Here is a 27,508-nt window from a genome sequence, read left to right as displayed (position 1 = left end):
GCCCACTAGTGATCTCACAATAATGCAAAACTAGATATATAAATACTGATAGACAGAGGCAGGGGATCACTGGTTGATCTTGTTGTTCTGTCCAACTTTTCCAATTTTTCACATGCACTTGCTAGGTGCAGATCATTAGCAGATACAATTAGTATACGTTTGTTGTATTATTGAGCAATGCTGTCGATCAGTTGTGGCTCTAAAAAGAGAGAAATCAGAAGAAGGCTATTATAACTTAATAAGAAAAAAAAGTCCATTTTGCTCTTTCTAACTTTTTCCCTTGGAGCACTTAACCCCTTAGACAATTTCTCGACTCATTTAATTTTGACACCCCCACACTATTAAAAATGGTTCACACCTTACTCTCTAACAATATTTGTCTTTTTCGTTTCTCTCTCTATATAGGTCATATTTTGCAATGAAATTTGATAGGATTGATATATGCATTATAACTTACCTCTCAATATTTTTTGAGTTTTTAAATCGCTGCTTATATAGGTTAGAAGCACTGAGACTAATTTAAGAACAGAGGTTTTAAATTTCAAGCAAAAAGTCATGAAAAATTTTTAAACTATTTTGGAACTTCGATAATGGTGTCATATATGACTTTACAAAATTTAAGCTTAAAATATGACTTGTATAAAGAGAAATAAAGAAGATAAATGTAATTAACCAGTCAATTGAACTATTTTTAACATTTCAAGAGCTAAAATAAGCTTAAAAATAGTTTAGGGGGTTAAGTGATAAAATGAAATAGTTAGGGGGAGTAAATTATTTTTTTTTCTGTTAAATTCACATCGCTAACTGAATTTTGAATAAGGACTAGCTAGGTAGTGTCCTCCCACTTCCTAGATATGAGAGTTTCACCATGATATACATATTTTAAAGTTTTTTGAACTTTTGAGTTTTTTGTTTTATTAGATGTTCTGGTTATCTACATTTGACACCCTTCTTCCTACCAAACTCGTTTTGCACAATTGCCCTTCGAGAAGGTGGCAGGGTTCTAACTTCTAAGGTGATTCTTCCTGTTATCATTTTTTTTCATACCATTATCTCATTAACTATATTTTATTATTTAGTTATTCTAGTTTTATCATTTGTGTTGTTTGATCATTATTCTTTAGAAATTCAACATGTTTCTTGTAAGAATTCTGTTATTTATGTCCATTCGCACGCCCTAATCATTTGTAAACACCTCTATTAACTAAATGGTAACATAAGTCACTGTATAATGCATTTTTTAGATAATGGAAACGATTTACACACTGTATAGAGCGTGCATGGAAAATTAAACAACTTAATTTGGCCACATATTGGTAAACAAAGTATATATTCATATGTACATGGAATAGATGATATATATGCATATACCGGGATATTATATTCCATTATCTAAAAAAATATATGCATATAGATTTTGTGAAAAAAAAGGCATACCAAGTTATCATAATTCTAAAGTGTTTGAGATGTCCATTCTAATGTCGGGAATAACAAGTAAAGAAGAATGGAGCTGAGGTAGTAGTACATACATCTCTCGAATATTTAGAAGAACATTTGAGGGAATACATCCCTTTCTGTCCCATTACGCACTCGATCTACAGCTCAACTTTTTTTTCCTTGATGCGGTTTAAAAGATCTCTTTAATTTTGCCCCAACAAAAACAGTGATAAGCCTTTGCTAGGTAGCATGGTGCATATGATCAAGATAAGCACCTTCTTAGCCAATGGCCACATCTAGGAAAACGACCTTGCTTTGCAAAGAGAACCATTAATTGGTATCTTCATGCACACCATGAACAGTACCTATACACTACTGCACATGGAAGCATATATTGTGTCCATATATTTCAGTTAGTTGGATCGATCTGATCAATCAGCTAATGTTGAGATCCTAGATAGATGCATGATGGATCATATCGTCTTCCTCCTCTGGCTGCCATCCCTCCATCTTTTGGAGAGAGAGAGAGAGAGAGATCCCACACCATAAGCATGGAGAAAAAAGGCAGCCTCCCTTTGAATCTCCTCCTCTAATTCCATGACCTCCCACACCTTTTGCACAGGGGCCTCTTCTTTTCCCCTTCTTACACCAGGTCCTCCATTTTGTTGATTTTTTATGTACACATCTCGATGAAATTATATATATATGGGTCTCTGTTCCAACCTTTATATACGTATCGCGCGAAAAAGATCGACAAGTATATATTTTTTTGTCAAAATTCAGTAATATTGTAGCTGGCTAGGGTATCTACCCTGATGATCGATCAAAACGATGGTGACAAGTTGTCAAATGGAAGCCTTCCAATCTGAATCCTAAATCCTAGCCATGCATGTACATATCACAGTAGCCAAAAACCACACATTTTCATAGTATGCACTCTATATATTTCTTTCTCTATCACCCCAAATTCCCAGAAGCCACCAGGTGTTGATAATTTAAGTATGGAATATTTTGTATGACCAATTAACGACAATTGTTTCTTTGCTAATACTAGCAGAACATATATATATGCTTGTAATTCTAGTATTAAGCTAGCTAGATCTAGCTAGATAGTACAAAAAAATGTTGAATTAGTTAATCCATCGGACATATATATGCATGTTAACTCCATATATATTTTAAACTTAACTAGGAAGATAACCCACGCATTCACGTAGGCATGCTTATTAGTTTGTTTGAAAATAGTTCTAACAAAATAAGTTGAAATTAAAGTAAGGTGATTTCTATTTTTAATTGAGTGTTCATCGTATCTTTTTTTCTGAAGAAATCTCGATAAACTTTTATTGGTAATAAATGTATTTTTTTACCACCCTGCAAGCCCTCTCTTTAAAAATTCATATACATGCAATTCGTTATGCATGTGAATCAATAAAGATGGAAAAGTTCTTTTAAAAATATTTATTATATTTTAAATTTAGTGATCGAGTTATTCTAATTTCAAATCTGTATTCAAATCAAACTATTGTTTTATTCTAAATTGTCATTTTAGTGATTTAAATTATACTTAATATTGTATCGTTTAGTATTTGGACTCATCTTTTTAATAGTTATTTTATTATTTCAAATTTAATATATTTATAACTCATACTTTTATATGAACTCTTGATATTTTATATTCTACATGAAATCTTCTTATTTTTTTTATAGTTTTAATATTTTTTTTACTTTTTGAATGTGTATTTAATCAAATTGCTTGTTTTATTTTTAATTCTGAATTTAGTTATAAACTCCTTGTAGTTGATTTGCCTATCACCATCGGCCTCACGGATTATTTCGTGGATCTCCTCATCAATGAGCCTCTCCTGATGCATTGGACATGATATGGCGTGGCTCGGCGGTAGAGCTGGAGCCGTTTTCTAGTCCTTGTCGAAGACGTGGAACGTCTCTCTCCGCCCCTCTTCTCAATCCTTGTCCTTCATCTAATCATCTAGCGCACTATTAGGCGCAGGAACTCGTGGAAGTCGAAGCTGCCGCTACTGCCGTCGGTGTCCACCTCACCAATAATGTCTTGCAGTTCCGCCTCCGTCGGGTTCAGGCCTAGAATATGCATCATGGTTCTAAGCTCCTTGGTGGTGATTGAACCTGAACTTTAGACTCACATATTTGAATTCTTTCATCGTTTTCAAAGTGCAAATTTTGTTCAAATATTTGTAATTAGAACGGCTGCATTATCTAATTTTTATATAGTAAATATGAGAAATATGGATCTTGAATTATGTACTCCCTTCATCCAAAAGTCCAAGACCAAGGAGCAACTAACTCATTCATCATGTGACAAAACCAATAAACATACAACCAATAAATACTAAAATGACTTATTGGTTCCGATTAATAATTTAATTTAGCACATAGTGACTACAAATAGGACTAGATTTTTAGAGAAAACCAAATAATAGAATGGGTCTTAGACTTTTGGATGGAGGGAGTATTTAATTATAAATAACACAACAAATCAAATAAATTAAGAAAAGTATGTGTAACTTGAGAATCACGATCATTTTGCTATCTAACTATTATCTTTTTATATATTATGTGTTAGCTAGAAAATAGGGGAGGAGAGTGGGGGGGGATACCTGATTTTTTTGGAGATTTAAGGGTGAAAATTATTGGCTCTACCTATTTAAAGGAATATCAATCGTTAGGTTTTCTTTACCATAAATTTTAGAAATTTTCTTCTCGTTTATTAAGCACTGTATGACGTCTTAGGAGCGTTAATTTGTAGAACGCCATGTGACAGCTTGAGAGCTTTTATAGAGAATTCAATGGACTTTTAGTTAGTATATAATAGATATTCAAAATGGAATGGTTGTGCTAGTACGTAGCTAACTGGAGCAAAGCATGCAGTCATGCATATAGAGTGGAAGCTGGCGCAACTTGGTGGCCGTGATGAAATTGTCGGTAGCTAGCCCTATTTCATTTCGGGACCCAAGAATAACATACAGTTGCACTTACCTGTATTTGCTTACCTTCCAATTGCCAAAATAAAAGGGGGTTATGATAGGTTATTGGACTTGGACCTAACTTATAAAGGAGCTCAAGAATGAAAATACATGTAGAAGCTTGGAGAATGGAAGACTTGAGAGGAATAATGTAATGTTGATATATTGTTTGCACAATATTGAACTTATCATGCATACATTGCATAGTGTTCAGGCTTAACAGAAATGCACTATGGTTGGGCGGATTGACTATAGGGTATCACTGCGTCGAGATCCTATATGCAGCTCACTGTAGAACACATATCAGTAAAGTTTACTACGACTGTACATGCAGTACTGCAGAGAATCTGTATCCGGGTATCACTATTATATGCTTTATTTTCCTCGAGAGGGTGAGATGTGCTAATTGAAGTGGCTTTATAAAAGGGGTGGATGTCTGTTGAGTAAGAGGCGGCGACTAGAGGAGGGGAGTGGAAGGAAAGGCAAGGGTAAAGAATGCAAAGTATTTACGTATTATTTTGGAGAAGGGATCTAAACGATAGATATGAGATATACATCCGGTCACCTTTGTTCAAAATTAATTGGGGCCATAGCCAAATTGATAAATATAATATAGGGTGTGTATGCATGGTAAGATATTATCTATATCCATGCACCCCATTTTGATCCTTCAGTTTTAAATCCCAAGCATGATTTCAATATTTATTTAATATTTATATATATGCAAAAGATACTACTAATGAACTGAAGCACTGGATTGCAATTTAATTATTATCTCTAAGAACATGTTATGGCCATTGAGAATATCCAAAGTACAATATTTATGAGTAAATAAAAATCATAATAATACAAATATACTTTTGTTATAAAGCTGTACATGTGATTAATTATCATGAATCCAATCTAAAATGACTTGGGGACGTATGTCTATTTTTTTTTAATTAGCAGTACCATTTTTATCTCTACTATTTAAAAAATGTAGTCGTCTTCCTTCCTGTTGACAGAAAACACGAGGCCTGGGAGATCTGCTTAACTCCAGTGCAGGTCCAAAGCTCGCCTACGGGTGTGCTAGCGTGCCAGTTGATTTGATCATGTAACCAACAAGAAGTAGAAGCAAAGAAATCGCGGTTAAATCTATAAATGATAGCCGATCGGCTAAGTGCCGATGACATATCATTTATCTCTGAGCCGATGTAATATGTGTATCGATCGGCAATCTTGAATAAGTAAGAAAGAACTAAATCTACTTGATCGGCTGTAGATGTTAACGATATATACTCCTTATATCGATATATACTTAAATCAAGTGATTGGGATAGATCGGTCGCCATGCCGAGACAGTATAAACCACTTAGACCGAAATATATATTAATAACAGGACTATATATGTTTATAGCATAACCGATCAGATAGATCTAGCATGAATCGGCTAATACTCCGATACTACTTTATATCAGGATATTAAAACAGGTATAGAATATCAAGCAAAAGCCTAATATATTCAAATATAGCAATATCTTGGCATAAAGGGCAAATTTAACATGTCAATAAAGCATATAGAGCAAATATAGTTAAATCAGATAAGATCGGCTGAAACTCCGATGCTACCCTAATCGGCAACCAGAAAGCAGGCTAGAGATTGATATTCTAAGCACGACTTAATAGATCAAACTCAACTGATACAACATTAAGTATGAAAAGAAGAACAATATCTAGACAATCAAGCCGCTGGAAGTTTCATAGAGTGGTAGATATCTTATATAATCTGAGTCAACGTCAAAATCTAACCTAATCGGCTGCCCTCTTCGACAGATGTTAGCCGATTGTAGATTAGATAGCGGTATTGCCAGAGATTATATAAAATATATGATAACCCGACGAATTACATAAACAAGATTAGAGTGTCATAAAGATGGAAGCACTAATCCTGAGAATGCAAGCCGTCATAACAAGTTTTACCTCTTGTTGAAGATCGAAACCGATGCAGCTCAACCCGAAAGCAAGAACTCGTCGAAATAAAACTAAAGCAAAAAGGTGACGATGCGCATTGTATTGAACGTGTGTTAAAAGTTACATAGGGCTCGGGTCTATTTATACCCGAGAATTACAAGATATGTCTATAACGGACACGACTACTATCTCTAACAAACTCTAAGATACTATAAGTCTTTGCGGCAGACTTTTGCCCAATCATATCTCTAAGGAAATTACATAAAACATCCTAATTAATAGATACAATTGCCTCCTCAGGACTCTATCCATTTGCGGCAATCACCTTGAAGCACCTCAATCCAACCCAACATCACATATCAAGTTGTATTGCTAGGATCGGCTACATCGGCTTACCTAATCCGACTCAGACTCAGCCGATCTTATCGTAGCCGATCTGGACTCCAGCCGATCCCTGCTCTGTTTCAGAACTCGATCTCCACCTCCGACTTCGCTTCAATCTAATCTTCTTTCCCAATGCCGATATTACCAAATTTGGTTGTTAACACTTCCGTCCCTTTCTCATTGCGTGCTTTTTTATGTGTGCATAGCCATAATAGCATTTTCAATTCAATCCACGCATCCAACCCATCCTGAATTATATAGGCCTAGAACGTGTTTTATCCTCAATCCACTCATCAAACCAATCACAAAATCATATGGGTTTGACCTGTTATAAAGCACAAACATATTACTAGTATATGAGATAATCTGACATTTCACTCTAGATGCCACTCCAAGATATGTGTTGGACCATGCTAGAAATAAAAAAAAAAGAGTTTAAAGCGAAATGGTAGATTTGCATGTCTTCTGAATGACATTAAAGCATTATATTTTTGAGTGGTAGGTAAACCGGCCTTACCTCTTATAAGAGTGGTGTATGTCAAATTTTCTCCTAATAAATATTATCTTGATTTCTTTTCATCTATTGGTTCTCTGACCTCTCCGGAGGCATAACACGTGTGACCACACTAGCCTTGCCACATGTTGAGTCCTCATGCACCAACAGCAATAAGCCTCTTGAAAAGCTAAAAAGCTCCAACATCCAACAAGCACTCGGAACTCATCTGCATTTCCTCGTGAAGGACACGCGATTTAGCTAAACCACACGGAATGAAAAATTATGTCACCATATAGCAAGCCATACAGACATACAAACACATCCTACCAAAAATTAATTGACCAAATATAATACACTGATTGTTTGTGAAAGTTACAAACCTTGTAAGGCATACAAACGTTTACCTTCTAATGTGACATATAATAATGTGTTTGCATTCTATGATCAAGCTCAAGTTTAAACGTCTTTTTTTTGGAATAATATGTGTGTGCTCTAGTTGATATAAATTAATTAATATGAAAAAAAAATATGCTAGCAATGTTAACTTGTAGGACCACCACTGTGTGTAATGAAGTTGAGCTATATTTAAAGTTCTTACAGGTACTCCCTCCCATTTGATAATTCCTACCACTTTGGATAAGGAAACATCTAAAACATATCTTTGACTATAATTTTTCTTTTAATATATATAATAAATAAATATTTAGCTTTGTTAAAGTACTAAGGGTGAGTTCTTTTGTAGTAGTTGGGAACTCCTACCTTCTGTACGAATAATGAAGCATCGGATTAACGTATGATTAATTGAGTATTAGCTATTTAAAAAATGAATTAATATGATTTTTTAAAGTAACTTTCCTATAAAACTTTTTTTTAAAAAATGCAACGTTTAGCAGTTTAGGAAAAGCGTGCACGGAAAACGAGGAAAGTGGAGTTAGGAACTCACACTAAAGAACACAACCTAAATAAATATTTATTGCTTTCGAATGTTTAGTTCCCTTAGCAAAATTTTTCACCCTGTCACATCGAATGTTTAGGCACATGCATGGAGTATTAAATATAAACGAAAAAATAACTAATTACACATATTGCATGTAAATTGCGAGACGAATCTTTTAAGCCTAATTGCTCCATGATCTGACAATGTGGTGCTACAATAAACATTTGCTAATGACGGATTAATTAGGCTTAATAAATTTGTCTCGCAGTTTACACGTGGATTCTGTAATTTGTTTTGTTATTAGTTTACGTTTAATACTTCAAATGTGTGTCCGTACTCCGATGTAACACGCCAAAACTTGTATTCCGATGTGACACGCCAAAACTTTACACCCCTGGATCTAAACACAGCCTAAATATCCTAAAGTTTCTGATAGCGAAAGTTCTGATAGTTTGATCACAACCTTATCCAAAACAACGAGAATTATGCAACTTGAGGAAGTATGATAAATTATAATTGAAACACTACCTCACAGTATTTTCTAAGCTAAAAGGGAACTTGTAAATTGCTAGCTAGGAACCAACCGGCTAGTGCAGCTTTCATGTTGTTGAATTTTCCATTCTTTTGCATCGACTTCTTCCTATATTTTCCAAAAAGAGAAAATTAACAACTCCTTTCCTTGTAGCATCTCCAAAATCTCAAGTGTTGGCTAGGGTCTTTGAACCATGGAGGCATGGACAAGTGGCCGGACATATGACTGACAAACTGCACCATGACCATGACAACTCGCCACACATTCACCTTCAACTTGTGCGAAAACATGTTCCCCTTTTCAACTAGTAAGCTAATAAGACAATTTGATCTTTAAATTCCTGAAAACCTCAGTAATGACACTTATTTTGGGTGGCAGATACATAAAATTATAAGACAAATCCAACATATATATAAATACAAATCATGCACTGAGATTACCAAATAAATACTGTAGGTTTTATAAACCTTTCTTTTGAGAAACACAAGACAAACGTAAATGTTCACATACACGTATGCACACTCACCTCTATTAACACGCACGCACAAAGACACTCACATACACGTGTGCATACTCATCCTTATGAATACACATACGCACATCCAATTATAATGAGAACATCTGAAAAATTGAGCTGACATATCTTGAGACTGATGAAGTTATAATCGATGGCTTGCTGTCAATGGATACATCATCTACGACTAAAATAAATAAATAGCCATAAATACGAACACCCGTACTAAGTCTAGAACTTTAACCTGCGTGGACAGGTTTCACCGTAGGTTTGTAACCTTGATGGCTCTGTAAAACCTAGACAGATTGATGAGTTTGGAAATGCCAATTATTTATAATGCATACACATCATTTTTACCTTTCCTATATCAATATATTAGGCAATCCCTTTGCTTTCTTCATGAAAAAAAATCACAACATTTCGTTATGTGCATCCCCATGCTTGCCCTCCCAAGTACCAACCTACCTTGGTTAACTTGTGACCACACTACTAGAATTTCACTCCCCAGCACTAGTGACTTTTGATGCCAATAATTGGGAGATCAATAACCTGGCTATATTGTCAAAAAGTTGTTTCACCCTCCAAATTAACAATGGTATATTCTCTTTGACAGCAACTTTTCAGCTACATTTGATGGACTAACACACATCTAATTTGCCAGCCATAAGGAGTAGTCATATAGGCTCATGGCTAGTTGCTTCATGAGCTTGTTAACTTGTTATGGGAGACTAATCACAATAGCTGGAGTGGGAATAAAAAGGTGCATGTGGATAGATGGCACCACCCTGTCATGATCAGTGTAAGAGCAAATCACCAAGTGGTGGTACAGGGGCTTGGATCAGAACAAAAAAAAAAGGGTGACTTCTGAAAGACACATGTCCATGTGTATATACATGTATGCTGTTTGTATTTGACATTTGGTGTGTGTAGTGTAGTTGACATATGTTTGACTCTTCTGATTATTCCACAGGGCCCAGCTAACTCCTCCTCTAGCTTAAATTCTCCTATCCTTAGCATCATCTGGTATGTGTGTGCCGACCAGTTAGTGGGGCAAGGGTTATCAGTTATCTTCAGACACTAAACTTAATAATTATGTTATGTGTGTGACCCAGCTGAGCATTATATATGTTGGTAGCTAGAGAGAAGAAAAAGGGGATAACTAATGAAGCATGGTGCTCCTCCCAGCAGCTTTTTTCAGCTGAAAATGTTTTCTTCTCAGATGCATACCATGTGAGAAAGTTGAGGCTCAAGGGAGAGAGATCATGAGTTTCATTGGATGTACCTGAGGCTGCCAAATGATCGATGTAGGTGTCCATGCTTCCATGGACCATACAAAATATTCCCCTTGCCTGTTTGTGTTTGTTGTTGTGTTGAGGGGGGGATTTCGGAATCAATTGGGTGAACAAACTGGATCACAAAGAAGTTATGATAACCAGTAAAAAAGACAATAATTTTCTTAGGGAGTGTCTATATTTCAAATGGTTGAGAAGATTTCAAAAGTTTCTATCACTTTTCTCATTTCTTGAATGACAATCCAATGGTTTTCATCAATTTTCTTATTACTTTTTTAAGTGACGCTATTTCTATTGAATAGTCCCACATTGGTTGTGTAAGGTCAATGGACCTAATATATAAGTGGGGGAGTCTCTTACCTTATTGACTAGCTTTTAGGGTGGGAAAGACTATTTACGAACTTTCTTTCTTAGATAAAATTATTCTAACCTGAACATAAATTTATACTCCCTCCGTTTCACAATGTAAGATTTTCTAGCATTGCCCACATATACATAGATGTTAATGAATCTAAACATATACATCTAAATGAATGTGAGTAATGCTAGAAAGTCTTATATTGTGGAACGGAGGAAGTAGTTTATAAAAGATTACAAAATTACATGTAAAAGTATTCAAACTTAGATAAATAAAATAAAATTATATACAATGATAAAATCGCACATCATATGGCACAATTCTAGGCTTAACAATGTACAATTTTAGATGATTGAAAAGTTAATTCCATTTTTGATAAGCAGATAGATCGCATATATACGAGGGAAGTTGACCGATCATAAGTCCTCCCACCGTTTGGTTAATATATATTAAGAGAAAAAAAAGCTAAAAACGCTAGGAGAAAGGCAAACACACGCTCCTCGTGTGGTGAAATAAACATGGCAAAGTGTGGTAGCCAACCAAGCGCGGATAGTGAAATCGGAAGAGAATGGGGGAGAAGATACCCTGGACAAACAACACTGGGGCCATGTTAATCGAATAACCGTGGCATGTCAACGTTACAAATATACCCATCAGCACAATGCAATAATTGAGCTGACCCAGCACCACCATCAAAATCGCTACTGGCATCGACCCAAAATTTCTCCATGATCGAACACACGCACACACATCTCCTTCCATGACCAGTTCATCCCAATTGACAATTGTCAGCGTAGTGTTAGCTGCAGCTCGATTTAGCCCAACAATTGATCATCCACTTGGCCGTCATCAGTGGCAGGTCAAGTAACCCGACACACACAGGAGAAGATCAGATTGCTCTAAATCGCTTTTAATCTTTTGGTTAGTTGCGTAGTCGAGTCCCATCCTGGCACCGGACCACCTGGCCTGCTGCCGGCGATTATCACTGGCTGCAGATCGATCCGTCTCGCTGATTAGATTTTAGCTTTAATCAATCTCAACGCCGTGCATTTCACCACCCATTATGCCCTGTCTCGTTTGCTTTTTTTTTCTTCTTTTCTTTACTTCTCTTCTTCCTTTTTGTGCTTTAGAGAGATTAAGCCCATCTCGATCGCTACATCCTCCAAATATCTCGCTGATCAAAACATATCCTCCAGCTACGTGGTCAACACGCGTGTCCGGATCACTCACTCACGCTTTGCATACATAGTTGCTCAATTATTAGGCTTAGTCGACAAGACATCCCTGAAATGTTATGTAATTCATACTCTCTTCGTCCTAAAAAAACTGATTAAAAGTTTTTTTTTTGACGAAGGATGTAGTCTGTAATGATAGTGACAGATAAAGGAGTAGCTAGTTGAATAGTCAGGTCAGCTATAGCTAAAGTTTCATACAAAAATGGTCAGCTATAGCTACGTGGTGTTTCCTCTGAACCTATCACAAGTTCAGAAAAGGAGATTTTTTTTTTGGTCTGAAAATTTTGTAGCTGTCTGTATCTCCCACTAACTCACATTCCTGAAGAAACAGATACTGAATATACCTCAAGAGTTAGGCACGCAAGCAGTGAGAGGTTGCACTCTCTGAGTCTCAGATTCTTCAAATGAGAATGAGAGGGCGTGTGCAAAAAACGCAGGCTTCTTGTAATGACCAATACCAATCTATCAATTCAGAGTGTCTTCTCTCCACCGTTCTTTTAACCTAAGAGAACAAGATAACAAAAGAGGATATTTTGTGGCGATCCTGAAAGGACATATACAAAAAGTGCAGAGATGCCAAAAGCATCTTTGATCCTGTCCCATGATGAGCTGCCCTCATGCCAAGAAGCTTTCAGAAGTTGTCATCCCACGCAATTGATCTCCCAAAATGTTCAGTTATCTTGATACCTTTCTTTCTTCTTCTGCTGCTGCTATGCAATTGCAACTTTGCAAGCATGGAAGTGATCAGATATCACTAAGTGCTCGTGGAAGGTAGGAAAGGAGATTCTATTCTAGACATTGCATACGCAGCAGAACAAGCAACTAAACTGAATTGAATGCACTGTGTTTTGTTTGCCCAAGGTTATTATATGATCATATGATGTATATATGGGTGTTTTATTCTACGATGACAAGGCAAAAGGAGCGCACTGCGGTTTTTCCAATGGTAGAAGGTTGTGAGAAAGAAACAGCAGTGGTGTTGTCCTGATAGTTCCACTGTATCTTTTGCATGAAAAATCTCTTGCAAAGCAGCAAAGGAGACATCCATGATTAACCAATAATTCGTTGCAGAATCGCCGTAGGTGCGACACAACCAGATCTGGTCCAACCACCACCAGTGCATTTGATTCTCAGTATTCAGAAATTATATCCCTATCACTGCACTCAGTCACAAAGGACACCCCATAAAGCTTATAGAAGTTTTTTTTTTTTTGAAACTGATCTTGAATTTGCTCTGAAAGACTTCTATGAAATCCCTTAATGATATGGGTTCCAAGCCGTTTCAAAAATGGGTAGAGGCTGAAGGAACCCAGGAATCAAGGTGTGTCCAGTTTTAGTCCTCTTGCACACAGCACAAGCTTGATCCAATTTAATATGATATGTTGCTCTTTCTCCAGAATGTCCCCCTAAGGCCAAATCATGAAAGGACTTCTTGAGTTTGTTTTCTCAAAGGATTTCATGTTCCCACAATATATCATGTCTTTGTACTCTCTGCATAATTTCTTGAGTTGTGCATTTGGATCAAGCCTAAGTTTATATTAGTTTCAATTTCTCTGCATTTTTCATCTTCGTTTAGGACCTATTTGGTAGAGCTCTAACTCCTAAATTTAGCTCCAGGAGTTGGGTCCGGAGTGAAGTTGTGGAGCTGCCTAAACCCAGCTCCACATCTTTGGTTCATTTTGTGAGAGAACTCCGCTCAGCTCAGCTCCCATTTTAGGTGGAGCTGAAACTGTTTAGCTGAGCTCTAGCTCCACAGCTGGAGCTGTGCCAAACAGGCCCTTACTCTCTACAACCTAGGTGGCTATCTGGGAATCACTATTAGAACTTCCATAAAGTGATCCAAGGATTGGACTATGGATAAAGCATTAGCAGTTCTATTTTCCTTTCCTATCTTAAATTTAAATTTATAGTAATAACTCAACAACTTGATGAGTAATTTGTGTCGTACTCCCTCAATTATCCTTTACTTATTTATATAGTCAAAACTGGCTTGTTCTATTCTAATGGATGTTCCAACAATTAGTGCTTCATTTCTTTTATGCTTTCAAGATTGCGATTCCTCTTTCTCCTAGGTAGACATTACAGTTGCTTTGGGGCCTATTTCAGGAGCGGATTCAGTGTATGACAAGTCCGAGCCTCGACCCAGTCAAATTTTACTCCATATCGCATGAGATTAGCGAGGACACTAAAGCAATGGGATATGTATATATTTATTTCATGTCTACATGATTTTTGTAGGAAAAAAATATGTTCAATCTAAATGACCATTTGAGGGCTTTTAAAGTAATTGATAAAATGATTTTTCTCTTTATATGATCTTTTTTAATAACTGACACCAATCTTTTTGGCACTAAATATTCCTTTCTCTATATTTTCAGGAGTTTTAAAGAACCCAACATTGATATATTATTTCCTTTTATTTGCATAGAATTGACATTATACATGTGAATCATCCAAATAATCAACCTCACACATTCTTGTGTTCTTAATTTACATGTTTAATGTTTTCGCCCGAGATGTGTTTCTACATCTTATCACCCTGTTTCAAACAAATACTATGTGTTAAATTCAGGCCTCTACTCTACAAAATAAGTTTTTCAAGTTCTGTCTTGATACCTCGGATCACTTTTTCCTTGTCAATACTAATGTGATTTCTTTACTTAATTTCCTTTCATAAGTTCACTATCTAAAGATATAACTAAACATGACCATCTGGAAAGCTTTTTCTTGGCAATAAATAGAAGTTGGTAGCCTTTGTCGGGGAAGAAAATTTAGGCAAATTTGAAATGTCAAAATTCAATACAAACATCACATTTATAAGAAACAACTTGCAGTATTATATTTTGACATATAACAAACTCAATATGTCACGCGACCCATGTACAAACACTCATATATTTGTGTTTCAATGTTATTATATTCCAAACATGATATAAGTTTGTTATATGATAAATTGTTCAAATATATTTAGTTTTAGACTTGTTTGATCCTCTCACCGTTGAAAACATAATAGAATATACATATTACAAACTCTATACGTTATACATGCAATCATTTCAAATCTCAATGGTTATATGACCAACAATTTATTATACTAGGACTTTTGGCGCGCTTCGCTGCGCCCCACCGTTTGTCAAGGGCTATGCAGCTAATGGATGAACATGTGCTGGCATTGTAGATTATTATGAGGAAATGAAGCAAGCAATAGGAGCATAACAATAGATGAAAATAAGGAATTGCAAGGAAGAGCCAATATGAGGTACGATGCTGAGTACAATAGTAGGAAGGTTTCTTAATAAAACCGCATCTAGCTAATATCAGGTACTAAAACAAAGGACATATAGCACTGGATCGCATGTAGTTTTATGAAGACATATATTGTGCTACTGGTCAGGATCAAACCAGTTTTTTTTGTCAAGGTCGAGAGGTGGCACTAACGGTGACCCTCCTTCGATTGGACCATAATCAGAGTCAATCTGACCAGGGGTCCATTGGAATGTCTTCATGATCGGCAAGCGCTGCTTTGTCTTCTCATACTCTGTGAGATCTCCTTGATTGTCTTCAGTTGTATTGTTTTCATTGCTATAGTCGAATAACTTTTCAATGTGAATAAGTATGATAGATAGATCACCGTTTGGTTTCCACTTGAGATCAGTACATTGCTCCCCTTCCTGATTTGTCTCAATGTTCCATTCTATAATCTTGGGGATAAGATCACAGTTTGTTGTCCATGCAGCCAATCTAAACACAGAAAGATCTTGGATATGGTGCTCTCTGCATATATTTTTTCAATTCTGCAGTTGTTGTCAAGCAGGTCTGATATAGCTTCCTTGTTCCATGATTCAGGTGGAACCCCTTCTAATGCCAGTATCACTCTCTGGCGCAATGGACTTGCAGTGCTGCCGAAATTCATTTCGAAGGGTCCAAATTCAAGCTTTGTTGTTCGGAAAGTGAATGTTTTTTGGGCTATTGCTTTCTGCTGTTGCTCTTCTTGTTTGCTGTGATCCATGAAAATAATAAGGTACATTCTGTGCCGGAATGGAAGCAAGGCAAAATCATCAGTTTGACAGTCACACACAAACCCTACCATTGCAGATATTTGTGTGGTGCTTGGATTGCCAGCTCCAAGTACCTTGACAACTACTGAGTCTCGGTATATAATATCTACTAGCAATTGCGAGGTTTCTTTTCTGTCTGAAAACTTTGCTGCTGCTAGGGGTCGTTTCCTTGCATAAGATGATGGTTGTGTTACCGGCATTGTAATCTGCCTGTTGCTGTCGGGTTCCATGTTGCTGTACAGAATAACAAAGAAGATTGCTAGTAAATGTGTTTGCATTTGACATGCAAAAAACAACTATCTTGTCTATCGGGAGTTTAGGTTTTCCTAAAGGTACATCTACTCTGGGTTTCTCTTCTTATCTGTATCAGGCAATAATAGAGCCGACAAACATAATATGAAGATTGAAATTAGATAGAAGTAAGGTAGATTCAATGCTTTGTGGTACCTAGCACTGATTAAGACGACGAAAGGGGAACAAAGAAGATGTTGCCCCTGTCTTGTAAGTAGGAATCCGCAAAGAAGAGTTGAAGATGAGGGAACAATCAGAGAAAAAATAGGTGGAGATGAAAAATGGACTGAAGAAGATGAAAGAAGAGAAGGATGGTTTCTCAGAAACGAAAGAGGGGGAGAGCTAGGGAGAGAGAACTTGCTAGAGAAATGGATAGTGATAGAGCAGGATTAGAGTATGGGGGTCTGGAAAGAATAGGGGAATAGCTTGCCATGCTGCTACCTGTGTTGTCTTTTCCAAGTCTTTTCGAGGGCAGGTGGCAGCTGAGCATAATTATGTTTATTGTTTTCATACTGTGTAGGTTGGGTGATGTTGGTTACGGTTTGGAGAACGAATCAATTTTGTTTGCCATGTGAATTGTGTGGTTTAAGATTTGGGTTGTTATGTCTATCTAAAACGCTGGAGCTGATAAGTTTTTTGCACGCTTCTATGTGAGAAATAGCACACATGTTACGATAGTTTAATAGCAGTCAATACCAGCTATGCGAGGCAATGCTAACATGCGAGGAGATATAATATTTGCCACCATCTGTTAGCATCCAACATCATTACGACTGATCATGATAATCTAGCCATACAGAGTTATGTTGCCATTGCAAAAGCTACAGTTTGTTACCATCTGACAGCATTCAGCATTATCACGATGAATCATGATAATGTGGAATCCCAGCCACATAGATAATGGATGTTCACCTAAAAGTCTGTTTGCAAAAGGAGTAAGTCTAGCTTAATTGGTTTGACATGCACTCATGCAACACGGCAACAACGCAGTCTCTAGAATTATCATAATAACATTAGCCATAGATTCCTTTTGATCGGTGTGAAGAAAAGCCTTTTAGTAATGCTGGGCTTCTCAGGATCAAGGCTAACAGAGCAAAAAACAATAGCCATTCTGCTTGATGTATCAGGCCTTGCTGATGGCACTGCAAGTATGTAGGAAACATCATGTTAGAGATGCAGAAGATCTTTCATATACCGTCAGAGACAACCACTATCATTATACCTGCCACCAGTGGCACCATCAGTATCATCAGCAGCATCATCTTTGAACAGTTTCTTAGCAGCACCAGTTCCAGGAGATGGCCTAGGCCTGTTTTTGTGTGTTTCGGTTTCCAGTTAGCTTGGCAGAAAGGTTTGCACCCGGTACTCTGATGGATAAAGAAATGAAGTGATGTACCTTTTTTTGTACGCCTTTGAGGTGCTGTTCTTAGTTGCAGGGGCAGAAGCCACTTGTGTAAGGCTGACTGCCTCATCATCCTATTTGACAGTAGATAGAGTTAGCAAATATGATATGCAATATATATATGCTACAAAGTCAGGCATAAAACAAACTGACCTCATAACAATCTTCATTATCACCAGCATCCTGTGCAGGACTCTTGGATGCATATTCATTTCCTGTGTTCTTATCCTTTTCTGTATTGATTGGTGGGCTACTCAGAGTGCGTTGAGCATCACTGAACCCAGCTGATGGGCTGGCTGCTATGGGCTGGCCAATGGAAGTATCCTGAGATGCAACCGGCGATAGAGCCATGCAAGGCATCAGAGAAGATGTCTGGGATCCAGATGGAGATTGCAAGAGAGCAAGGGAATGACTCTGAGCACCCTTAACAACTCTGTTCACTTGAAAAGCAACAATGCCGCTAGAGACCGTGTTCTCTGTGAAACTCACATTCCACACAAATTCTTTCTCAAGCAGATCAGTGATCTCTCTGGATATGCAGCCCTTGCCAGTTGGATTTTCCAGCATCAGTGCCTCAACTGAACGACCAATCAGCCTCTGCGCTAAATGCCCAAAGATAATAAATGTAGTATCTCCTGTGTCATCTCCTGCTATCACACTGAGTTTGAACCTACAGAATGTAATGTAGCATTAGCTGTAATGTATCGGTGTCTGTATTGCTTCAATTGCTTTATCACGACTCACCTAGGTGAAGCTGAGCCAGTTGGGGGGCATGTGCTGTTTCCACACCTATATAGATTTCCATATGGCTTTGCTGTCTTCTTGCATATATCGCATGCAGTATACCACCAAGAATACTCCATGTTAAGTTTCTTTATCACGACAGTCACTGAGAATTCATGTTTCTATTAACATCAGACGGAAACAGTTAACACAGTTCATGGCATAATGCAGATTATAAGTTCATGAAGTGACTATAGCAAGGTCACACCTTGAACTTAAAAGGGTGCGGGTCTCTTATCTCAGCGATTGTCTTCTGTTCACAGTTGTTCTGAAGAATAGGTGCAGCTGGGAGATCAATCCATTTGATTGCCTCGTAATTCCCTTCAACACTGCACAAAAAGAATCAGTTTAGCTCAAAAAATCAGGACAAAGTAAGCTAAGAGAACATTGTCTGATAGCGAAGTGTAGAGAATAAACCTAGCAGCGAGGGTGTTGACCTCTGGCACATCAATATTTATGTACCATTTGCAAGCAGAGTTACCCGACAACGAAACATTCCCTATAACAACAGTGTCCCACGCTATGAGAACAACAGCTGAAAACATAGGACAAAATGCAAGCAAGGAAGCTAATTGACTTACATCCATGTCCCCTGACAAGTGTGCCAACAAAGATAACTATCTGTGGCTTCTCCTTGCCAGCACTGAGAATTTCATCTGCAGGAAAGCTTGTAGCTCTTTCTCCCCATAACACAATATTTGTTGTCTCATTTCTATGTTGTGTATGTTTAAAAGAAATCAAAGAGGAATTGTGGTATGGTAAGTAGTTAGTCTCAAACCCAAAACAGTGGTGTGTTGGAATAAAAGCAGTTGTCAGGGCAAGGCAATATGCCCAGTATGAAAGAAAAATGTTATGACAGTGATTGTCTGATGTAGATGACAGATTATTTGAGAGGGGTTAGAAAACATCAGAAAATGCATTAATAATATGGAGTAGTAAATAAGGGATGAGTGCTAACTCAGCATTGCGCATGTAGACATTCCTTTTTAAACTGTCACTGTCTCTAACACGTGTCCGAACAGTTGTCACAGATGATATGTCAGTGATCACTCCAATCACATCTGTTATTTTGAGAGCAAGAACAAAACACATGTGTGAGCAAACCAGAGGTAGTAATATAATAGATAACCAATTATAGAACCATATCTGCAGTACCTGTGAAAGAGTCTTTCCTGTCGACACGAGAGCGGAGCTCTTGGTAAGGTGTGAGAGTATAAGCATAGTGACCAAAGCCAGCTTGTACGTCAACATATTCTTCTATACCAGTCCATCTGGTGAAATTGATCATCATCTTGTTGTCAACTGGCCTGTAATGTTTGGTGCATGGCTTGACCCGATAGTAGGTAAGCAAGTAGACCTTGCCTTCGCTGATCAGTGGTTTGAATTTCTTGCCCCATGGAGGATAAATCATAGCAGCAATGGCATATCCCTAATGAAACAATACTGTCAGTAAAACAAATGACATATTGCTCAGGTTTTACAGCAGATAAAGTTCGCAAAGCAATCACCTTCTCACCAACCAAAACAAGACCAATATGGCGTAAGTCGCCTTCATCGTCCTGGTCATGATATTCCCATAACCTTGATACACGTACCAATAGAGTTGGATTCCCATCACCGAGCTCAAGGTTAGGAATCTGTACTTCACCCATATGTAAACATAGCAAAAAAAACATTTGGTTTGAGAGATCAGCGCACATTGAAATTTTGAAGAAGCTAAGTGTGCAAGTTAAGAGGTCATTAGATGAATATACGGAAAAAAATTCACATGGACAATGAAGAGCAGAAAAACAGAGGCGCACAACAGCATCAAACATGGGTAGTGCGAGTGATAGCTAGGTACAAACATCCTGCAATTGTAAAGATTTAATATATTAGTGCATGGTATGGCATCCTGGTAATTTAGCTAGGGATCATCCAGGAAAACCAGACATCAAAGTATACCATAGATGTGACTGCTTGCAGTACTTCTTGGTAAACAACATTTTTGGTTTTCGTACAACATGCCTCGTCCTCATCCTCTATGAGAATCCTAAGACCTTCTCTTGATGTTGATCTAGAAACAGCAACATAAAGTTGCCCATGTGTGAACACAGGTTTTTTCAAGTACACGCTGACTCGTGAAAGGGTTTGTCCTTGGCTCTTGTTAATCGTCATTGCATAACAAACACGAACAGGGAACTGTCTTCTCTAAAGCGTAAAAGGCCACTTAGGACTTGTGGTGGTAAGTGCAATTCGTGGTATGAATGTTGTCTCGCCAATATTTGTCCCAGTTAAAATTACACACTCTAACAACCTATTACCAAGAGAAGTGACCAATAACCTTGTCCCATTGCATAGACCCATAGATTGATTTAGGTTTCGTAGTAGCATAATCGTCACACCTTTTTTGAGCACAAGCTTGTGCGATGGGAAGTTGTTGACATTAATTGAATTCAAAAATTCAGGGGGTAAAGGATGTCAAAGTCAGGTAAATGATCTCTTGATTTTGAAATTGTATCACATATTAAATACTCCTTTGCGTCGCTGGGTATCATGTCAACAATACAATCATTTATTTCATCAACTGTTGAGTTATTCGGGCAAACAATTGCCCGACATGCAAGGTAAGAATGATCTGTATAGCAATTTGCAAAGTGTGGAAAGATCTCATCTACTATAGCCCTTATTTTGTCACCGCATGTCTTGATCAAAAGGTCATCAGGGATATCAATCCATGTTGGCTCAAATTCGTCAAGCTTTTTTGTTGCAGGCAACCTACCGTCACCAAGTGCTAGGACCCAATCGCCAAAGTTGCTAAGATCGACACGGTTTTGGTCAGTAACGTTACCATGAAGAAGTCTCATGTTTATTGTCAGTCTAAGAAGAACAACATGCCGCCAAAGAGGAGAGTTCGTGATGGATGCATCGACTATAGAAGCACGTGAACCTTTTCTTATGACCGGCAATATTTGACGGAAATCACCTCCAAGAACAACAACTTTACCACCGAACGGAACAATGCTGTTAGAAGGCGTGTGCTCAGAAAGCAAATCACGTAACGTTCGATCTAAGGCCTCAAAGCATCGTCTATGAGTCATGGGAGCCTCATCCCAGATTATAAGAGACGTTTTCTGAATCAAATCTGCAAGCATAGTTCCTCTTTTAATGGTGCAAATGTTGTTTTCATCTATGTCGATCGGGATTTTAAATCTAGAATGAGCAGTGCGCCCTCTAGGTAGGAGTAGAGAGGCAACCCCTGAGGAGGCAACCGCTAGAACAATTTTTTTCTCGGATCTTATTTTAGAAATCAGTGTATTCCACAAAAATGTTTTGCCTGTCCCACCATGGCCATAGACAAAGAATAACCCAGGCCTGTTTTCGTTCACCCGTTGCATGATTGTGTTGAAAACATTTCTTTGATCAGTATTTAGCCTAGGTATATTCAAATTAGCTTCTGCAGTTAGGGCCGCAACATCAAGAGCAAGTTCTTCGTCAACCATCCTATTTCCTGTAATGTCATCTGAATAAATTGCCGGCTGCGGTAAGTCGTAATCATCAATGCTACCACCACTGTTTGAAAACACAATGTGAAGTTCTTTCATTAATAGAGACAGGAGCCTATCAGGAGGTATTACGTACGAAGGATTCGATAAAGCAGTTCTGACACGTCGCTGAATGTCATCGGTAAAATATGTCCAATATTTTTCAAAGAGCGAGCGCACATATCCAACAGAACAAAACATTACAACGGGAGCAAACAACTGTCTCAATTGGCCCGAAGACGCAGATACTATAGCCTCATCAAATAGCAAGTGCCATTCGTTATCGCTTTCAAGTAGGCCTCTTGCCTCGCATGCTTGCCTAAAGGTCGGATAAACGATACCATCATAGGTCCTAACATCAGCATAGCACGTTGCACCTTTCACTATCATTAATAGCATTCGTAGGTAGTAGAGCTCACCGCTAACTGGGCTGACATAGTATATCCTGCCTATTTTTTCACATGGTGTTCTAGGACGCCAACTACGTGAGATGCTGTCCCATGTCCACTCTCTCGGAAAATCACAGTAAGTAAGCGTTCGTGCACTGTTATGTTTTCTGTTAGCCTCGAACCACTCGGTTAGCATCGTTTTTTTGGCTACAGGGCTGGATAGCAAGGACTTTAGGTCAGAACCTTTTTTGTATCGGACAAAGTTCATGTTTGGAAGGTGCACAGCTAGGCGTTCTACAGAAGGCACTCTGTAGTGAATGTCAAATTCAAATGCATGCCAAAGGGACTCACAGGTGGACAGAAATCTTGCATCGATATATTCTTGTATTTCATTTCGTGGAGCAGTACAGTTTTCAGCTGGTTTGTTCGGTGCATTTCCAGAAATCTCAAAGAATGCTTTTGTTCTATCCGCCCCTTTAGTGACATATTTGAAGAGATATTTAATCATATTAGATTTATTGCACCATTCTACATTAATCTGAGCCTGGTATTTTTTCAGAAGTTCCATGTTGTAGGGAACAACCCATCTGTTGTCAAGTTTAATACCATTTTTGAGAACATACCGACCATCATTGCTACGTTTGTAAACAGTGAATACAAATTCATCCATGATGGTCTCTTCTTGAAAAGATTTAGGGAAATGCTTAGAGCACTCTCCCTTCTTCATACAGGAGCATGTTTTGTTCACATCGCCACAAGGGCCATGGATCATAAATTCATCAACCAAGGCATAGCCTAAAGGGTCGGTTAGCACATCAGGTATTTCAGCGGAAATAAAACCATCGACAATAGGAGCACTAAACTCAATATTTCCTGCAGCAAGCCAAACCAGGCAATGGATATGAGGAAGGCCACGCTTTTGGAACTCAACTGTATATAACACTACATATAGGGATAGCCAATGTTAGGACCTATACAGAACATAAAAATGGAACTTAGAAACTAGGTAAACATCCTACTAGCAAGGACTGGACCAAATGTCTTTCCTTCTCTAATATCTGAAATGAATTCATTCACTTTCATGTTAAACACCCTCACAATCATATCGGAACGATCGCTTGGCACCTGGCCTGGCTCAAACAGCAAAGCATCATATATTTCTTGCCACTTTGAGTTGCATGTAAAGGTCACAAAAAGATCAGGTGAACCAAAAACCCGACAAATAGCCATCGCATCTTGGTAATTTTGAACCATGTAACGACGCCCTCCAGTAAAACTGGAGGGCAGCACATATCATTGGCCGACAGAATCCCCGGAATCAAGACCATGATCAATCGCATCAGCTATTCCCTGGACAGATTCAGAACGCAGGTCGGGCTGGTTGTCGAAAATGTACTTAAGCCTAGATTACTCAACAGTTGAGTATGAGTCAACACATAAGGAATCGCTAAGACGACCACAGCAAGTATATGGATTTGGTTTGTTCAATCGGTAATGTAAACGATAGTGGTAGTACTCAAGCATGGTAACATAGCGTCTGGAGGCACCAGTGATGCTAGGAAAGTCAGTGTACTTTATACCTAGATGGAATCCTCGTTCACCATAAGGAAAGAGCAAAGGGTACTGAAGAGCCATATAGGATGGGTGCAAAGCTGAGACACGTCGCAATCTAGCATCGCAAGACTAAACCATCACATCATACATGTATTCGCCAGCTGAGTAATCTCCAGCTACTATACCAGCAATATCACCACTCGTTGGCAAATTGTACTGGATTTCATCTCTTGAATCACAACCAAGCAATCTAAGTGCAATCTTTTGATCACCATTATCTTTTAGCCGATCTCTAGCAAAGCGGAATGCCTTAACCAAATCATTATGCTCATCAAGCATAGAACTAAGCCCATTAACAATGTCTGGGTCTGGTTCATCAGAAGGATTGTCTTTTTCGTAAATATTCATTCTGTTTGCAGTTTCATTTTCAGTGTCATATATGTAAAGTTGTGCAAATTTAGGTCGTGAGCCTTGCTGTGGCAGCAGGCTGCCAATACCTTGGTGGACAACCCCATTAATCTTGAACACACAAGGTGCGGTCCCATTGTTTATCGTCTTATCAATGTTGGCTCCTGAGGAAGTAAACGCAAAAAGAGAGTTATATGATCGGATCTGGCGTAAGAATCTTTTTGATCGCACACTACCATCAAATTTTAACAGTTCTGCTAGCAAAGAAGGTGGTTTTTTCAATTCAGGCAGACTAATCTTACCACCTCTACAGCATAGGTTGTACAGAATCTTGCGCTGCGAGACTACAGATCCTTTCTTTACCCTCTCCTGGTACCAGAAAACGGCACCGCAGTGTGGACATTCATGAGATGGACCACCATAGTAGGACTGATGAGGGTACAAAGCTGCACAGCATTGATATGAGAGTACGACAGACAGTAAAGCTGAAGAAATTGGTGTAGTATGCAACACAACAAACCTTTCAAGGACGCAATATAGTCTTTTGGCAAAGGCAAGATGTCATCAGCACTGGGCGTGGGACCTATGCGAACCAAAATTGTGTGCAAAATAAGCAGTATGCGGTGAGTCAACCCTTTTTTACCCCGCAGGGACACATGGAAGGCATAACCAAGGTAAGGGACACCGAAAAATCGTACCGTTAAGAATACCATCGAGAGAATGGTTTGTCTGACCACCAGATATTTTCATACGCCGCCTTTCCCTATTAACGGCAGCAGCACTTCGTGGTATATCTAGCAATGAACTTTTCCCTATGTGTTCAAAAATACTTAGAGCACTATCCGAGCCTCGCTTCGTTTGTTTGGTCAAAATAGTTTTTCGGTTTATTTTATCAAAATCTGGCTTACTTTTGGCATTTCCTACCAAAGGCTCACTGTCAATGGGCTGTTCCATGGATGGTCCTGCACCAGCACTGGTACCCTGCTGCCCAACATGTACAGATTGAACCAGGACAGAACACATGGAATGGTTGACTGACTGTGAGGAGCTAGAACCTACGGCAGCAAAAATGGGAGCCTGCAAGTAGCCTATTGGACCAAACCAATATGTTTACTTACCTGTCCCAGAAACCAAAAGCAAACATATATCAGAAACGCATGGACAACAGACCCTGGCCTATGGAAGCATGCCGCCTTAGCCGGCTTTCACGTGCGCGCTGAACACGCAATGCTGCACGACCTGACATCTGCCACAAATCCTAAATCACAAAACACTGTTCCCTGCAACGTTTCTTGAAAGACAAATGCATCAAACAATCCAGCTCAGAACACAATCTCAACGCAAGCATGTATACACAAAAGAATGAATGCACGGAACAGAAATAGCTAAATTAACTGCAAGGATCCTGGCAATACAAACCAACTCAGCATTACAAAGTAAACCCAAACTCTGCTCTAAGGTTGTTGTGTGCTATAGAAGAAGTGTTCTTCCCTAAGAAAACTAAACCAAAGTGATTTGCACTGGCCCAGCACACCCTCACACGGCAGATCTAGCGCCCCATAGCGTGACTGGAGCCTAGCAAGACATGAAGCCGCTGTGAGAGCAGCATCCACTGCAGAGGATGCAATCTTTCTATAGGAAAGCAGCATGTGAAAATTGTAGTCATGAACAGCGAACCGGTACTTTGCTTGCATGAACCTAACAACCTGCTGAGCAACCATCTCGTGTGAAACAATTAGCGGATCTGTTGCAGCAACCCAAAAGAACTTCCTAGCCAGATTGTTGGATGGGTGAGCCTGACCACTGGCAGGGTCTTCAGGCGGAAGGATAAGCTCTACACCAGCTAACAGCGTACCATGCCCATCAAGCTCCCAAAGGTATGACACCAAGGGCAACCGGCAATGAGAAGCTGCAGCATTCAACAACGAAACGAACGAAACCCCAACAACGGCCATCCCACCAACAGCACTGCGAATTGCAGAGAGAGTTTTCAAACAGGAGATAAACCACCCTTAAACAGTACTTTAAAGGATGAAGGTGAGGAAGGAGGCAGTGTGCAAGAAGAAATCGTCAAGAAGCAACATATAGGGCAAGTATACAGGGCCAAGACCAGGAGACACTATATCTGTCCCTTTCGTCAAGCGTGGGAAAAAAAGCGCTGACGATGCGTCAGCCCCACCAACGGTTAGCGCCCCCCCCACTCCCCGGCCCCTCTCACCCACCAAACATATAATGCAATAGAGCAAGGAATAAAGGTGCGCAAAAAAAAATGCAAGCACCCAAAAATTTTAAATAACAGCCAGAGCAAGAAAGCACCTTCGCCGCCACGCACCGGAACTGTCACAGCACCCGCCACAAGGAGGAAGAAAACCAGAGGAAAGAAAGGACCTCAGCCGGTTCGGACGGAAAGAAGCCCTCCCTGCACAGCACACAAACAAAAGATGAAGCAAGCATAAGATGGATCAAGAAAAAGAAGAAACAAAGGTGTCGCTGACCTGGCCAAAACGCGAAATCACACAAGAAGGTGTCCTCCTATCAATCGGCAGTGAGGTCGCTGCAAGAAGCACACACGAAGTAAGCACAAGGAACTCCGCCACCAAGCACAGTCGATGCGAGGATAGCACATACCTCGCCATAGCCACGAACAGCAACAGAGAGGCCGGAGAAGAAGCGGAACAAAAGGGACAGCAAGACGGAAGAGCAGTACAGTCGAAGCAAAGAGGATTAGGCTGGAGAAGAAGCGGAAGAAAAGAAGAGGAGAAAAATATGGCGCCTTTCTTGCGTGGGACGCCGTCTCGGGCAGATCTGTACCACGTTGTCTAACACCGATTGGCCAAGCAGTACATTTGTGGGGCCCACCCCTCTGTCCACAACCACCCTCGCCATAAAAAATGGGACCCACACGTCTGCCCACCACCACACGCGCGATCAAAAAACGCACACCTGGGCAATTTTCACAGGGCAA

The 27,508-nt window shown here is 39.0% G+C and overlaps 1 protein-coding gene and 1 pseudogene across 1 annotated transcript; both read right to left on the bottom strand.

The window, feature by feature from the left end:
• Positions 1-3,158: 3,158 nt before the first annotated feature.
• On the bottom strand, positions 3,159-3,574 carry LOC107280874 (calmodulin-2/4-like; annotated as a pseudogene).
• A 13,637-nt stretch (positions 3,575-17,211) lies between these two features.
• On the bottom strand, positions 17,212-27,274 carry LOC112937657 (uncharacterized). Its single transcript, XM_066306742.1, has 13 exons — positions 27,172-27,274; positions 27,039-27,097; positions 26,860-26,962; positions 20,177-20,305; positions 19,824-20,097; positions 19,250-19,729; positions 19,086-19,167; positions 18,877-18,997; positions 18,630-18,790; positions 18,039-18,555; positions 17,880-17,959; positions 17,706-17,792; positions 17,212-17,625 (listed from the first exon to the last, which is right to left on the bottom strand). The coding sequence occupies exons 9-13, from the start codon at positions 18,746-18,748 to the stop codon at positions 17,607-17,609; spliced, it is 822 nt and encodes a 273-aa protein (XP_066162839.1). The 5' UTR covers positions 18,749-18,790; positions 18,877-18,997; positions 19,086-19,167; positions 19,250-19,729; positions 19,824-20,097; positions 20,177-20,305; positions 26,860-26,962; positions 27,039-27,097; positions 27,172-27,274; the 3' UTR covers positions 17,212-17,606.
• Positions 27,275-27,508: the final 234 nt, after the last annotated feature.

This window comes from Oryza sativa, chromosome 1 (assembly GCF_034140825.1).
Source record: "Oryza sativa Japonica Group chromosome 1, ASM3414082v1".
Lineage (NCBI taxonomy): Eukaryota > Viridiplantae > Streptophyta > Magnoliopsida > Poales > Poaceae > Oryza > Oryza sativa.
The sequence above is the reverse complement of the archived record's forward strand: the minus strand, read 5'-3'. Positions and strand labels throughout refer to the sequence as shown.

Excerpts from the sequence above, each read along its gene's own strand:
- LOC112937657 (XM_066306742.1), bottom strand. The coding sequence starts at position 18,748 with ATGGAGTATTCTTGGTGGTATACTGCATGCGATATATGCAAGAAGACA. Across the intron at positions 18,556-18,629 it reads ACTGGCTCAGCTTCACCTAG|GTTCAAACTCAGTGTGATAG; the intron begins GTGAGTCGTGAT and ends TACATTCTGTAG. Across the intron at positions 17,793-17,879 it reads TCAAAGGCGTACAAAAAAAG|GCCTAGGCCATCTCCTGGAA; the intron begins GTACATCACTTC and ends ACACAAAAACAG.